The sequence below is a fragment of the Castor canadensis genome, chromosome 5 (assembly GCF_047511655.1).
Source record: "Castor canadensis chromosome 5, mCasCan1.hap1v2, whole genome shotgun sequence".
Taxonomy (NCBI): Eukaryota; Metazoa; Chordata; class Mammalia; order Rodentia; family Castoridae; genus Castor; species Castor canadensis.
Genome location: NC_133390.1, coordinates 71,302,213 through 71,318,719, shown reverse-complemented (window position 1 = coordinate 71,318,719; position 16,507 = coordinate 71,302,213). Strand labels below are relative to the sequence as shown.

The 16,507-nt window shown below is 39.5% G+C and overlaps 1 protein-coding gene across 2 annotated transcripts in view; it reads left to right on the top strand.

The window, feature by feature from the left end:
• Nucleotides 1-16,507, top strand: part of Hacd2 (3-hydroxyacyl-CoA dehydratase 2) — a 110,803-nt gene that overhangs the window by 60,397 nt on the left and 33,899 nt on the right. For both annotated transcript variants that reach the window (XM_074073295.1, XM_020186469.2), the window contains exon 4: nucleotides 1,570-1,658. In XM_074073295.1, the coding sequence (XP_073929396.1) occupies nucleotides 1,570-1,658 (89 nt within the window). The remainder of the gene's footprint in view (nucleotides 1-1,569; nucleotides 1,659-16,507) is intronic.

The window sequence follows — 16,507 nt, the reverse complement described above, 5'->3', positions numbered from 1 at the left end:
AGTGGAAAAGGAACTTCGGGAAGGACGAGGGCTCCTGGCAGGTTTGGAGTTGCCCATGTGCAATTCGAGAGGTCCAGAAAAGTTGGTAAGGTAAATTCTGACAGCAGTAAAGCCAGAGGGAAAAGGAGAAGGGCTGCTAGATTGAGTGCCCATAATGCTGCTTTCAGTTTTTAGTTCAGTAGCAGTTACTGGGCAGTGTAAAGGTACAAAAAGAGAGTGCTATTTATAGATAATGACTTATTGCTGGATCTAAGAAAAGTTAAAGGAAGCAAGAATTGTATATAATGGTGGTGGTTTGTTTCTAGATAGGGATTATGTTTGTAGCAATTGAAAGGATAGGCCAAAAAACTAAATTTAGCAGAATTTGGTGATTATCTAGAATAATTAAAGATGTTCCAGTGTCATAAGTTGAGGACATTGGGAGAATAATTATACCAATGCTTGTACTGAACAAGATAAGAAGAAATGGGGTTTTTTTTAAACATTTTTATTAGTGTAAAATAGTTGTACAGAGGTTTTGTAGCGATATTTCCATATATATATATATATATATATATATATATATATATATATATATATATGCACAGTGTACCCCAGTTCTATTCATCCCCTCCATTATTCTCCCTTTTCCCCTCCCCCTTCTTAAAATGACTTCAAGTTTCAATGTTCCATATTCATACATGTATAGAAAGTATATGAGCCATATTCACCCTCCTTGACCCTCTTTATTTACCCTCCCCTTCCCACTACTACTCTCCCCTTAAAATAATCTTTGATTTTACTGTGCTTGTTGAAGTATTCAAATAGATAATAAGTATCCAACTTAACTATTGGAGACAGTATTGTGTCTGTCCAAGAATTTCCAACATTCATTAGACACAAGTAGGATTACTTCTTGTCTATTGTTCCTTATTCACTCTGAAACCCATATTGTTAAATGTGTCCTATTTTGTGTCCTATTTTAAAGGTTAGGTAATGCTTTTGCTTTCTCTGTGAGTATAAAAATATCATACTCAATCTTTTTGGGGGCAGTATTAGGTTTTGAACTCAGGGCCTCACATTTGGTAGGCAAGCGCTATCACGAAAGCCATGCCCCCCAAGTGTTTTTTTCATGTTAGGTCTTTTCTGGATAGGGTCTCACATTATTGCCAGGAGCCAGCCTCAGATCACAGTCCTCCTACCTACCCCTCCTGCATAGCAGGGATTGCAAGCATGTACCACCACATTCAGCTTATTTAAATCTAGTCTTGCTAACTTTTTGCCAGGCTAGCCTTGAACTGCAATCCTAATCTCCAACTCCCAAGTTGCTGAGATTACAGCCATGAACCACCACACCCAACCTTGATCATTGGTTTTAAAAGACTTTAAAAAGGCACCCAGATCCCATGGTTTGGTAGTGCCATGAACAATACTATTGTTTTGAGGGTGTACATTTCAAAACTTAGTCTGTATAGCAATATAGCTAAGTATTAGTTACTCGAGATGGTTTTGGTTATAAACATTTAAATTGGAATGTTTCAGAAAATGTATTACATGATAAAACTTAACCTATCCTAAAATTTCTTTCAGGAATTGTTCCATCTTCCGTTGTCCTGACTTCTTTCCAGGTGATGTCAAGAGTTTTTCTGATATGGGCAGTAACACATAGTGTCAAAGAGGTAAGTAAAGTAAAATAGTATCAGCACTAACAACCACCAGTGAGCTTTTCTTATGGACGTGTTTGTTATGGTTAAAGATGGAACTCTGGATCTTATCAAAATAGCCACAGTAAAGTCCATATGCATTGTAGGAATTAGATCAAAGTGGGAAACACACCCCATATCTGCAGTGTTGCTAAAGAGAAGACTGAATCAGCAGGGAAGTCCTGTGATCTTAATTCGAGTGGGTTCCTATGGAGGGTTGGTGTGGATGTGGACTGCAACTTAGTTATATTTTTGGGCATCTACATCCTTATAGTGGGACTAGGGGACACTGATTCACCCTCAGGGCAGTCAATCTTCGTGAGACCAGGAAAAACAAATTTGTTTCCACCCAGCCAGCCCATCAGGGCTAATGGAATTGCCAAATGTGCTAAGACTGGCAATTCTGAGAGTGCTGCCTTTGGGCCTAGAATAAATAGAGGGCAAGTCCAGGAACGCTGCAAAAATTGGGAGGAGAAAGCCATCTTTACCACGAATGTGAATCTGCAACCAAGCTTTTGTTTTGTTTTGTTTTTGGTGATACTGTGGTTGAACCCAGGGCCTCAGGTTTGCTAAGCAAGCAGTCTTATTATTTAAGCCACTTCACCAGCCCTAAGCTTTTGTTTTGCTTTGTTTGAGGGAAGGGGTTCTGGTCTTTCAAATTTAGTCATTTTTTTACTGTCACCTTGTGGTAAAACACCTATAGGTACAAGAAAGATTCCTAGTCCCAGTGACCTATGACCAGCATCTTTGGATTCTTTGAAATTGCTTTTCTTTTAGAAGTATTCTGGTGTGTTCTTTGTCCTGTATTCTTCTGAAATCCTTGGTGAAACATTTTGGTTTTATGTTTTATTTTGACAGTTTCGTTTGTGTTTCAACTAGTGAGACTTTTTAAAACCTTTTTTGTTGTCCTGTAATATACGTACAGAAAACAAACATAGCTAATGAGCTCTTAGCCAAAGTTTAATCAACTTTGATTAGTAAGCTATTATTTTTGTTACATTCATATTGAATTTGCTGATCAAATCTATGGGCTTTTTTTTTTTTTTTTTTTTGAGATCTTTCTTCTTGAAGATGTCTAAACTTCCCATGCAGGAAGAATGCAAAATAATTGCATACTTTTTTTTTTAGTGATCATATTCCTTTAAAAGAAATAAAGTTAAGGGAAAATAGAAAACTAAATTCTAATTCACCATATTGCCTTTTCTCACTCTTCTCTTGTTTATGAAGTTGGGAAAGTTGCTTTATAATTCCATGTCATCTCTTTGTTCATTCTGAGTCTTTTCTACACATCATTTTAAACCTGTATTTCTTCCTCCCATACTATTTCCTTTTCATTATAACCATTATTGATTATGAATGAGTTATTTCATCATTTTATTTTCCAACAATCTCAAGTAACCTAAATTTTCTTTAGTTGAAACTCATTTGCCTTTTTTTTTTACCCCCTGTTTTTGGTAGTGCTGGGGATGGAACCCAGGGCCTCATGTGTGCTAGACAAGTTCTCTACCAGTGAGCTACACCCCCAACCCTCATCTACATTCTTTTTATTATTTTAAGTATGAAAATACATGAAGTCAAAGTATTACCCAGTTGGGAGTGTTCTGTCACTTTGCCAGTATAGTCAGATAGTACCTGTCCAGATGCTAACATGCCAGCTGTTCAGTGACTGATGCTCTGCTTGTTAGCACATCTGCTAAAAGGCATGAGCAAGTACCTTAAAAAACACTTACAGTTCAAATCAAGCAATTCTGTTGGTCAAATTGCTGCAAGCAACATTTGCCTGGATTTCCTGGGCAGATCATTGAGATTGATTGGCTTAAGAAGCTATTAAATGTCTCTGTAGATTATAAATAAGTACATGGACCTGACCATTGTCCTCAGTAAGCACCCTGCCTGCCATATGCATCAACTTAACATTTAGCAGATGGTTTCAACTGCTAAAGTCATCACATTTGAGCTTTACAGTATATTCTCATGACATTTGCATATTCAAAGTTGCTTGTCTACAACCAAAGTGACCCAATTTCTGGTTAACATTGGCACCAGTTTCTGAAGACTGGTGTAGTAAATTTTAAAATCTCTGTCACCTTTTGGATCCCCTTGTTTTTTAGTTGATTAATTGAATTTTCTTTGCTCAGATAAATTGGGCTCAACTCAAAGCTTCTGATCCACGATCCCAGTTCTTTTCTCTAAACAGAATTCCTCCTCATCATTTTGTTTATAGTAGTAGATTCCCTCTCCTGCCCTCCCCAAGTCTCTGACAGCTTAAGTTAAAAGCCTGTTGCTGTGGCTTTTCAGAGGCCTGACTGCTTGTTGTCTGTTACCTGTTTCTCAGTCCCTTTTCTTGACCAAATGCTGTTTTTATATTTTTTATAGTTTCACTGAAGCTATAACTCTGTTGTGTACAACATTACATGGCTTCCATTCTCCTGTTTCCTGAAGCATATAAAAATATCTGTTATTTTTTGCCTTATGTCCATCTCTGCTTACTTTAATGGTGGTAACAATATAACTAATGTATGCAGAAATTAACCTCAGAAATAACTTTCTAATAAAATGTATCTTACCATACACTGTCATTTCAGTTTCTCTTCATGCCACATTTCCCTCTAACGTGGAGAGCAAGAATTTTGCATTTTTATCAGAATCCCTTGGATTTGCCTATTGTTCCACCCTCCATGGTCTGCTTTGTTTCCTATACTCAGTCCCCTCAGCTTTCTGTAGTTGTATGTGATGTGCTAAGGAAAAGTCCATATACCTTTTAAGACTAAACTTGACTGTTTTCACATTTGAGGTATATTTTCTTTTAAGAGGCCTTGTAGTCCATGCATCCTTACTTGTCATTTTAATTCTCTACTCCATGGAATGCTAGTAACACAAATGTCACATATGTGGTGAAAATACAGTTTTCTTTTATGACATAAAGATTCACCTATTGGCTAGTGTGACACCTTGGTCACTAGGATGTTAAAAATAAATAAATAAACAAATAAACAACCTATTATTACACCATAAGCTCCTAGAAAAACAAAAACAAACCAAACCCAAAACCACAGGTGGAGAGAAATAATAAAGATCAGGGCTGAGATCAATGAGATTGAGTCCAAAAAACTGTGGGGAGCAGATTATGAGAGGCCTTTGAGAACTTGACATAAACACAGCTGTGTCAAATGATTGACAGGCTGAGTTTGGCACGGCCCCAGCCACAGAAGAGAGAGAAAGGCAAAATTCAGCCCAGCTGGTTTTCCTAAGTTGTTTAAGTTCAGAGAAGTAGAGAGCAGGTTTCTCTTGTTACCATGTCACACCCCTCCTGGAAAAATGTTACTCCACCTCCTTGTTTACCACTGGATATAAAAAACTCACTGAAGGAGGATGTGAGGTTTTTTGATGGGGGATGGAATTGCTGATTGACTGGTGTGCTTCTGAGTTATGCTAGAGATTAGAGGAAGCATGGGACAGTGCAAGTCTGAGCACCAAGACTCTAAGAGAGATTATACTAAAGAAAAATTAAAGAAAACATGGGATAGTGTGAGTCTAAGGGAAGAGACTTTAAAGAATAGAAAAGAAGACTTTAGAAGCAAGTTTTTAAAGAATAAGAGAAAAGAAGTAATGTAAAAGAAGAATTATTAGAGAAAAGAAGTAACGAGGCTGCTGTGCATCTCCATCTGAGCATCCAGCACATCTGGCACCAGCTTTCTGCATGTCTGTCTTCTATCGTTTGTCTTTTCTGCATCTCCAGTTGCCCCCAGTTAGGTTGGTAGAACAACAGCAAGAGAAAGCTCACTATAAAAAACTGTACAAAGAATCAATGAAACAAAAAGTTGGTTCTTTGAAAACATTAACAAGATCCATAAGCCCTTAGCCAACATGACAAAAGAGAGGAGGGAAAAGACCAAAATTAATAAAATCAGTGATGAAAAATGGGACATAACCACAAATAACAAAATCCAGAGAATCCTTAGACAGTACTCTGAAAACTTATATCAAGTAAACTGGAAAATCTAGATGAAATGGATAAATTCCTAGATGCATATAGCCAATCAAAATTGAACCAAGAAGATATTAAACACCTAAGTAGTTCTATTATATGCAATGAAATTGAAGTAGTAAAAAAAGTCTCCCTACAAAGAACAGTCCAGGACTTGACAGATTTATGGCCAAATTTTACCAAATCTTTAAAGAACTAACACCAATACTCTCAAACTTTTCTAGGAAACAGAAAGGGAAGGAACATTACCAAACTCATTCTACGAAGCCAGCATTACACTCATTCCAAAACCCAATAAAGACATAACCAGAAAAGAGAATTATAGACTAGCATCTTTAATGAATATAGATGCAAAGATTCTCAACAAAATACTGGCAAACAGAATTCAACAACATGTCAATAAGATCATACACCATGACCAAGTTAGTTTCATTCCAGGGATGCATTTGTAAATCCGTAAACATATAAACATAAAGCGTACAAACAGAAGCAGGGGCAAGAACCACATGATCCTCTCAGTAGATGTAGAAAAAGCCTTTGACAAAAATTCAACACCCTTTCATAATAAAAGCTCTGAAGAAACTAGGAATAGAAGGAATGTTCCTCAATATACACAAAGGCTATATATGACAAACCTAAGCCAACATCATACTAAATGGAGAACAACTGAAACTGTTCCCCTTTTTTTTTTTTTTTAATTTTTCTTTTATTATTCATATGTGCATACAAGGCTTGGTTCATTTCTCCCCCCCTGCCCCCACCCCCTCCCTTACCACCCACTCCACCCCCTCCCGCTCCCCCCCCTCAATACCCAGCAGAAACTATTTTGCCCTTATCTCTAATTTTGTTGTAGAGAGAGTATAAGCAATAATAGGAAGGAACAAGGGGTTTTGCTGGTTGAGATAAGGATAGCTATACAGGGTATTGACTCACATTGATTTCCTGTGCGTGGGTGTTACCTTCTAGGTTAATTCTTTTTGATCTAACCTTTTCTCTAGTTCCTGGTCCCCTTTTCCTATTGGCCTCAGTTGCTTTAAGGTATCTGCTTTAGTTTCTCTGCATTAAGGGCAACAAATGCTAGCTAGTTTTTTAGGTGTCTTACCTATCCTCACCCCTCCTTTGTGTGCTCTCGCTTTTATCATGTGCTCATAGTCCAATCCCCTTGTTGTGTTTGTCCTTGATCTAATGTCCACATATGAGGGAGAACATACGATTTTTGGTCTTTTGAGCCAGGCTAACCTCACTCAGAATGATGTTCTCCAATTCCATCCATTTACCAGCGAATGATAACATTTCGTTCTTCTTCATGGCTGCATAAAATTCCATTGTGTATAGATACCACATTTTCTTAATCCATTCGTCAGTGCTGGGGCATCTTGGCTGTTTCCATAACTTGGCTATTGTGAATAGTGCCACAATAAACATGGATGTGCAGGTGCCTCTGGAGTAACAGTCTTTTGGGTATATCCCCAAGAGTGGTATTGCTGGATCAAATGGTAGATCGATGTCCAGCTTTTTAAGTAGCCTCCAAATTTTTTTCCAGAGTGGTTGTACTAGTCTACATTCCCACCAACAGTGTAAGAGGGTTCCTTTTTCCCCGCATCCTCGCCAACACCTGTTGGTGGTGGTGTTGCTGATGATGGCTATTCTAACAGGGGTGAGGTGGAATCTTAGTGTGGTTTTAATTTGCATTTCCTTTATTGCTAGAGATGGTGAGCATTTTTTCATGTGTTTTCTGGCCATTTGAATTTCTTCTTTTGAGAAAGTTCTGTTTAGTTCACATGCCCATTTCTTTATTGGTTCATTAGTTTTGGGAGAATTTAGTTTTTTAAGTTCCCTGTATATTCTGGTTATCAGTCCTTTGTCTGATGTATAGTTGGCAAATATTTTCTCCCACTCTGTGGGTGTTCTCTTCAGTTTAGAGACCATTTCTTTTGATGAACAGAAGCTTTTTAGTTTTATGAGGTCCCATTTATCTATGCTATCTCTTAGTTGCTGTGCTGCTGGGGTTTCATTGAGAAAGTTCTTACCTATACCTACTAACTCCAGAGTATTTCCTACTCTTTCTTGTATCAACTTAAGAGTTTGGGGTCTGATATTAAGATCCTTGATCCATTTTGAGTTAATCTTGGTATAGGGTGATATACATGGATCTAGTTTCAGTTTTTTGCAGACTGCTAACCAGTTTTCCCAGCAGTTTTTGTTGAAGAGGCTGCTATTTCTCCTTTGTATATTTTTAGCTCCTTTGTCAAAGATAAGTTGCTCATAGTTGTGTGGCTTCATATCTGGATATGACAAACCTAAGCCAACATCATACTAAATGGAGAACAACTGAAACTGTTCCCCTTAAAGTCAGGAACAAGACAGGACTGTCTACTTTCCCCACTCATATTCAATACAGTTTTGGAATTCCTAGCCAGAGCAATAAGACAAGAGCAGGAAATAAAAGGGATTCAAATAGGGAAGGAAGAAGTAAAACTACCCCTATTTGTAGATGACATGATCCTATACCTAACAGACCCCAAAAACCCTACCAAAAAAAACTGTTAGAAATCATAAACTCTTGGCAAAGTAGCAGGATACAAAATTAACATACAGAAATACGTAGCCTTCTTGTATCTCAACAGCAAACAGACTAAGAAAGAATCAGGGAAATAATTCCATTTGTAATATCCTCAAAAACAATAAGTACCTCAGAATAAATTTAACGAAAGAAACCAAAACCGTTTTGATGAAAACTCACTGAAGAGAGAAATTGAAGAAGACATCAGAAGATGGAAAGTCCTTCCATGCTCACAGATTGTAGAGTCAACATTATGAAAATGGTCGTACTACCAAAAGCAATCTACGTGTTCAACACAATCCCTATCAAAATTCCATTGACATGCTGCACAGAAATAGAAAAATCAATCATGAGATGCATATGGAAACATAAAAGACCTCAAATAGCCAAAGCAATTCTGAGCAAAAAATCCAATGCTGGAGGCATCACAATACCTGACTTCAAACTATTCTACAGAGCCATAAGAATAAAAACAGCATAGTGGCACAAAAACAGACAGGAAGACCAATGGATCAGAATAGAAGATCCAGACATAAACCCACTCATCTAAAGCCAATTGATCTTCAACAAGGTAGCCCAAAACACATAATGGAGAAAAGGCAGCCTTTTCATCAAATGCTGCTGGGAAAACTGGATATACACATGTGGAAGACTGAAACTAGATCCCTGTCTTTTACTATGTACCAAAATCAACTCAAAGTGGATCAAAGACCTTAATATAAGGCCTGAAACTTTGAAACAACTCCAGGAAGCAGTAAGAAATGCACTGGAACAGATAGGTATAGGGAACGACTTCCTAAACAGAACTCAAATCAGTATCTAAGAGAAATAGTGAATAAATGGCACTGCATAAAACTAAAGAGCTTCTGCACAGCAAAGGAAACCATCACCAGACTTAAGAGACAGCTCACAGGATGGCAGAAAATCTTTGTCAGCTACTCATCCTATAAGGAACTAATATCCAGTGTCTACAGGAAACTCAAAAAACTCAGCCCCCAAAGAATCAACACGCCAATGAAAAAATGGGTACATGAATTATACAGGGAATTCTCAAAGGAAGAGGTACAAATGGCCAGTTAATATATGAAGAAGTGTTCAACTTACCTGATTATAAGAGAGATGCAAATCAAAACAACACTTAGATTTCATCTGCCCCAGTTAGAATGGCCATAATCAAGGGTAATAACAACAAATGCTGGCAAGGATGTGGTGAAACAGGAACCCTTATACACTGCTGATAGGAATGCAAGTTAGTACAACCACTATGGAAAGCAGTGTGGAGAGTCCTCAAAAAGCTAGACAGAACTGCCATATGATCAGTGATACTGCTCTTGGCATCTACTCAAAGGAACATAAGACAGGATACAGTAGAGACATCTGTACACCAGTGTTCATTACAGCACTATCTACAATAGCCAAGCTTTGGAAACAACCCAGGTACCTTACAACTGATGAATGGATTGTGAAATTGTGATACATACACACACACACACACACATACACACACGCACACACACACACACACAATGGAGTATTACTCAGCCATAAGGAATAACAACGTTTGAAGATAAATGGATACAATTGGAGGATATCATGTTAACTGAACTAAACCAAGATCAGAAACACAAGAGCCCCATGTTTTTTCTCATACATGGGAGATAACACAAAAACAAGGATGATCATATACAAACTCAGATGTAGAACATGTTTGTAACAGTGGAACTACTCTGTGGAATTCAGGGAAGGAGAGAAAGGAAAAGAGAATGATGGAGCATCAGTAATATTGCATAACACAAGATGTGAAGGTAGAGGATATGAGGATGTGTACTGAGAGCTGCTGAAAATGGTGGGGGGGTAGGAGGTAAAGCGGTAAGGGAGAGTAATGGAAAGGGTTGAATGGACCAAAGTAAAGCACACCCACAGTGGGCATACATTGAGACACCACTTTGAACATCAACTTAAATATTAATAATGAAACGCAGGACTATAAAATAGGTACAATGTGGGGAGGAGGCACTAGTGGGAAGGGGAAGAGTGAGGGAAGATTAAGGTGACAGTATATGGTAGATGGACTTCATATACCTATATGAAACCTCTTGCAATTCCTTTAAGTGGGATGGGGAGGGCTTTGAGGGGGAGAGATGATGGAGACAATGTAAATAATGTATAATATCAATCTAATCGGAATTGTCACTATGAATTCTCCCCTCCCCCGGTATAATGAATATATCCTAAGAAAAAAATTATTTTAAAAAATGTGGTCTTTAAATGCAAAAGATTTTTTTTTCTAGTACTGGATTGAATTTGGAGGCTTGTGCTTGCTAGGAGCCACTCCAGTAGCTCTCAAAGCTTTTTCTTGACCTAATAGCCTAACTACTTTTTTCCATTTAAAGAAACCACTTATATGGCCAGACATATTGTCACATGCCTATAATCTCAACTGCCCAGGAAGTGGAAACAGGAAGATCAAAGTTCAATGCCAGCTGGGGTAAAAGTGAGATTCCCTCCCCCCATCTCAAAAACAAGCTGGGTATAGCAATACAGACTTGTAATCTCAGCTAATCAGGGGGAGCATAGGGTAGAAGGATCATGGTCAGTGGCCACCCAGGGAAAAGGAGGAGATCCTATCTGGAAAACAAGTTAAAAGCAAAAGGACTGGGAGTATGGCTCACATGGTAGAGCACAGGCGTGAGGTCTGAGTTCAATCCCTAGTACCATGAGGAGGGTGGAGAAGAAAAACCGCCTGTGTGACTAAAGAAAAGTTCTGACACAACACCCAGCTCAGGGTGTGGGGTATGGAAAGGAATCCACAGTTCTGGACACATTTCCCCGACCCAAACTGGCTCCTTTCTACCCCTCAGCCAGGCTGGCCCCTGCTGCCTCTCTTGACATCTGCGCCCATACCCTCTGTATGGGTCTGGGTCTTTGTCTTCTGGTTGAACTGAGACAAGATGGGCTGTTTTCATACTGAACTGCAATGAGGTGCTTCACTGTGACTCCCATTCAGAAACAGTCAAGCCCAGAGGGCATGTATTTTTCCTTGTCCAAAACAGCTGAGCTTAGCCCCAGATTCCTGGACACACAAGTAGACCACTGTTCTTTTCCCAACTCAACTGTCTTTGGAAATACCACCCCAAATCCTCTCCTGAGTCCTTAGAAAAAGACCATTGTGTTCTTGAGGCAGAAGTCCCAGGTCCTCTGGAAAGGTATCGAAGAATTGCAAGGCCATGACTTTGCCAAACGGCTGTGAAAAATCTGCATACCCTATCAGGGATCCAAGTGAAATAAAGTACACCCCAGAGTGTAGAGCCTTCTCTCTTTTCACCATTGAGAAAGGGATGCTTCCCTACATTCTTCTGGAATGTTCTCAGAGTTCTAATTTCTTCACACAGCTATTTTCCATCTCTTTCTGGCATGCTGCTGGGCTTAGTGACACTTAGTACTTAGTCTACCATGCTTGCCATTTAGCAAGATGCTTACAAATGTCTTATAATCAGTGTTTAAGAAAACAACGTCCATGCCAGGCACTGGTATTTCACACTTGTAATTCTAGCTACTCAGGAGACAGAAATCACGAGGATTGTGGTTCAAAGCCAGCCCAGGCAAAGTTTGTGAGACCTATCTTGAAAAATTCATCACACAAGGGAGATGTGAGGATAGGTAAGACACCTAAAAAATTAGCTAGTATTTGTTGCCCTCAACGCAGAGAAACTAAAGCAGATACCTTAAAAGCAACTGAGGCCAATAGGAAAAGGGGACCAGGAACTAGAGAAAAGGTGAGAGCAAAAAGAATTAACCTAGAAGGTAACACAAATGCACAGGAAATTAATGTGAGTCAACTCCCTGTATAGCTATCCTTATCTCAACTAGCAAAAACCCTTGTTCCTTCCTATTATTGCTTATACTCTCTCTTCAACAAAATTAGAGATAAGGGCAAAATAGTTTCTGCCAGATATCAAGGGGGGTGGGGGGGAGAGGGAGGGGACGGAGTCGGTGGTAAGGGAGGGGGGTGGGGGCAGGGGGAGAAATGACCCAAGAATTGTATGCACATATGAATAATAAAAATATAAAAATTAAAAAAAAAAACCTATCACAAAAAAGGGCTGGTGGAGTGGCTGAAGGTGCAGGCCCTGAGTTCAAACCCCAGTACCACAAAGAAAAAAACAAAAAAGAAATGTCCAATTCCTTACACCCAGACCAATTGTGTTCGTGTGGTGTGGTGTAGTTTACAGAGGACTTTATCATTTGTTCTTTACCACACCATGGAGGTAGGTAATCTGTGTTAAGAGTTCAGAAGCTAGAGAGGCAAAAGTGACTATCACTCCCAGCAAAGGGCAGAATTGGAGTTGGACTCCATCCATTGTTCCCACTGCATCAAAGTTCCCTTCACATCCTTCAAAAAGGTGATGTGTTTTCATCGTGCATGTACACATTGAGACATGACTCTCCTGGTCAGTCATTCACACACCAGGTGTGCACATCAATTGCATGTCTTCCCTTGGTGCATGCATACAGCATGGTGCTTCTCATTTTTTTTTTAACTCTTTGAGTGGCTCTGGGATGAATCTTTCTCCTTGAAAGCTACTTTTTTTTTTGTTTTTGGTTTTTTGGTGGTACTGGAGTGTGATCTCAGGGCCTGTGCTTGCTAGGCTCCCAACCCTTTTTTTGGCTTTAGTTATTTTTTGGATAGGGTCTCAGATTTTTCCTTGGGACCAGCCTCAGACTGTGAACCTCCTACCTATGCCTCCTGCCTACCTGAATCACAGACATGAACCACCACACCCAGATTACTGTTGAGATTGGGTCTCACGACCTTTTTTTTTTTTTTAACCTGGGCTGAGCTCATACTGTAATCCTCCTGATCTCCTCCTTCCAAGTAGCTGGGATTTCAGGCATGAGCCACCATGCCTGTTTTTTGTTGTTGTTGTTGTTTTATTTTAGATAGGCTCTCACTGTGTATCCCAGGCTGGCTCAAAACTTGCTATATACCCTAGATGGCCTTGAACTCATTATCTTCCTGCCTCAACCTCCTGAGTACTAGAATTACAGGTGTGAGCCACTATGCCTGCCTTCCAAGACTGTTTTTTTAAATTGGAATTTTGAACTATTTGAATCAGAATTACCCAGAGTACTTATTAAAAATGTACATTCCAGGTTCCAATCCACACTTGATATAAAATGTCTTAGAGCAGGGCCAGGAAGTCATCATCTTTTTTTTTTTTTTTTTTTTTAGGGAATCTGAATTATTTATATAATTTTATGAATTCTGAGGTTGAGAAATGCCCTAAGACATCTGTCTGCCGTGCTATAACTTTTGTTTGACCTTGTCTTCTTGGTTCTACTTCGCATTTCTATTTAATAGTTTACTTAAAGCCTCACCACAATTCAGCATCTCTTTCTCAAATCCAAGGGCCATCATTTCATTCTTAAAGAATGAAAGTCTTAGGGTTACCCTCCTGTGCAGTTTCTGGTTATTCTCTACCATCCAGTGTCTTTTTCCTCTTACCTGAGAAGCAGGTAAGAGGAAGCTTGAGGAACCCACCTTTAAGGCAGAGAAGGATCTGAAGTCACTGCATCCAAGAAGCAAGACTGCCTGTCACTTGCTTGGTGTGGAAAGAGGCGTTAGGAGTGCAGCCACTTCGCCCTGGGCTGGGTCTTGCATAGTTAGTGCCCATACAGAGGCCAGGAGCATGTGCAGCGGGCAGCTTCTCTTGAAGCAGTGCTGTGCAGGCATCTGTTTTCTTGGGAGTTTCCAGAAATCCACCTAACCTGAACAATGTTGCTATTTCCTAGATAATTAGAAAGCAGTGTTCTAGAACACCCGGTTGGTGAGATTGGCTTTGATACTTACCTTGCAACTTAAGACAAAGCCCTTCAACTTTCTGAGTCTTGTTTTTCACACCTTCAATATAATATTAATATCTTCCCTGCTACTACATTCCAGAGTTTTTGTGAAGATAAGTGAGAAGAATATATGAAAACAAAGAGGCAGTATTTAGAAATCAAGGTTTCTGGCATGCAGTATTTTGGTGAGCAGCTTTTGAAATCCCTTACAAAGGTAGCGCTGTGGGAAGAAGTCCCACTTTCTTATAGATGGAACATAATTTTCTTTTTCTCCTTCTTTTCTTCTTCGTTTTACTCTTGTGGAAGCCGAAACATGAAGGTAAGCTAATCTCCTAACTTTGGCATTCCCTTTCCTGCTTTGAGCACACGGAGGGTTTTTCTTGTCACCTGGATCCTCCAGTGGGGTTCACAGGGTGCTCATGTTCTTTCCCACCTCTTGAGGTTGCTTTTCTTACTGTCGTCTCTGTTATGTTTGCACACGCTCCTTGTCCTTAGTGCTCATGATGTGGTCTTCTCGGTGAGCACCAGTCATGACCATGGATGGCATGTGGAGGCAGAGGTGCTGTGTCTCAAATACTGTACCTGGCCACAGTGGTGCCACTCTGTCTTGTGGCTCCTGTGCCCTTCCTTCCATGGCATTCCATCCCAGTTAGCAAAGGCTGTTGAGATGCACTTAGTATCCTTTGGTCTTCTTAAAAGCTAAATGTCTAAAATTCTGTATCCTGTTCCATCTTTCCTTACTTTCTATTTTAAATATTTCTGTAGGTGGATTTACATCACTTTCACTTTTAAAATTAGCACCACTCCTAAAGGTAGAAAAATTTCATTATTTGATTGTTAATCAGACACTGTCAAACTTTAGACAGCTCTCAGGCAGAGGAAGTGGTGTTTGCTGTGGTGCCATTTCTATATCTACCAACTGTGGGCACTTAAAGCTTATGTATTACCTTGTCACTAGATGGTTCTTTTTGCCATTACCTATATTTAGTGTGGGTGATTTTGGCAAAATTAGAGTGTCTCTTTTTCTCTTTGTGTTTTTCTGCTTACCATTTCCAACACTGTCTTATACAGTGCATAAAGATTTCCAAAATATTGAAAAATATTTAGGTCCATAGGTTTGGTTCTGCCATTCTGTGCTGCATCTTTCTCCTCCTGTGAGTTCCTCTTTAGCCCTTGGAAAACTCCACTGCAATGCATTTGTTGTTCAAAATTTGATATCCTCTGATGATAATTAAGTCAGTTACATGTTTTTTAAAAATAGAACACTCTTCTTAAACTGTGGAAGCCAACATTATCACCACTTTATAAAGAGGAGAGTCCCTTTTTTATCAGTTTATAGTTGTATGGTTTCAAGCTCAGCAAAATCAGGAAATTGGTGAAACTGTCCTTGACATTAATCTTTTTCTTCTTTGCACTCAGCACTGCACCCTGCATTCTTACCATGGTGGCTCTGCCCCCACAAACATCCAACACTTGAAGCTTCTCAGGATATTTTCTTTTGCTCTCTTACTCCAAAGGCTAAAATCTGACATGCACTATTCCCAGTTGTCAATTTCAGCATTAGAAGGGGCAGCTACACAAGACAAATTCCCTGGAAAGCTACACAGTTGTTTTCACTTTGGGGACTCTTACTCAGCAGAGAAAAGGCTGGCAGGTCAGGTGCCAGCCAGAGGAAAGTGTCCCACTGTAGCGAGGTTCCTCTAGGACCCAGAGCTGGTCCTGTGTCAGCCTATCCCATTCTAGACTGTCTTGGTGGTTACCGAAGCCCTTCAAGCTTAAGTAGTAATCACCCTCTCCCTTTCCCTTCTAGGTTTTAGGGGGTTTTGGTGTATTTATATTTTAGTTAGTCTTTTTTTTTGGTGGTACTGAGATCTGAACTCAGGGCCTCACACTTGATAGACAGGTGCTCTACCACTTGAGTCACTAGACTTTTTTTTTTTCTTTTCTTTTGTTCTTTATTCTTTGTTTTGTTTTGTTTTGTTTGCTTGTTGCTTTTTTTTTAATTCATATGTGTATACAATGTTTGGGTTATTTCCCCCACTTCCCCCACCAAGTCCCTTACCCTCGGCCCCCCACCCCCTCGATACCCACCAGAAACTATTTTGCCCTTATCTCTAATTTTGTTGAAGAGAGAGTATAAACAATAATAGGAAGGACAAAGGGTTTTTGCTGGTTCAGATAAGGATAGCTATACAGGGAGTTGACTCCCATTGATGTCCTGTGCATGTGTGTTACCTTCTAGGTTAATTCTTTTTGATCTAACCTTTTCTCTAGTTCCTGGTCCCCTTCTCCTATTGGCCTCAGTTGCTTTAAAGTATCTGCTTTAGTTTCTCTGCGTCAAGGGCAACAAATGCTATCTAGTTTTTTAGGTGTCTTACCTATCCTCATACCTCCCTTGTGTGCTCTCGCTTTGTCATGTGATCAAAGTCC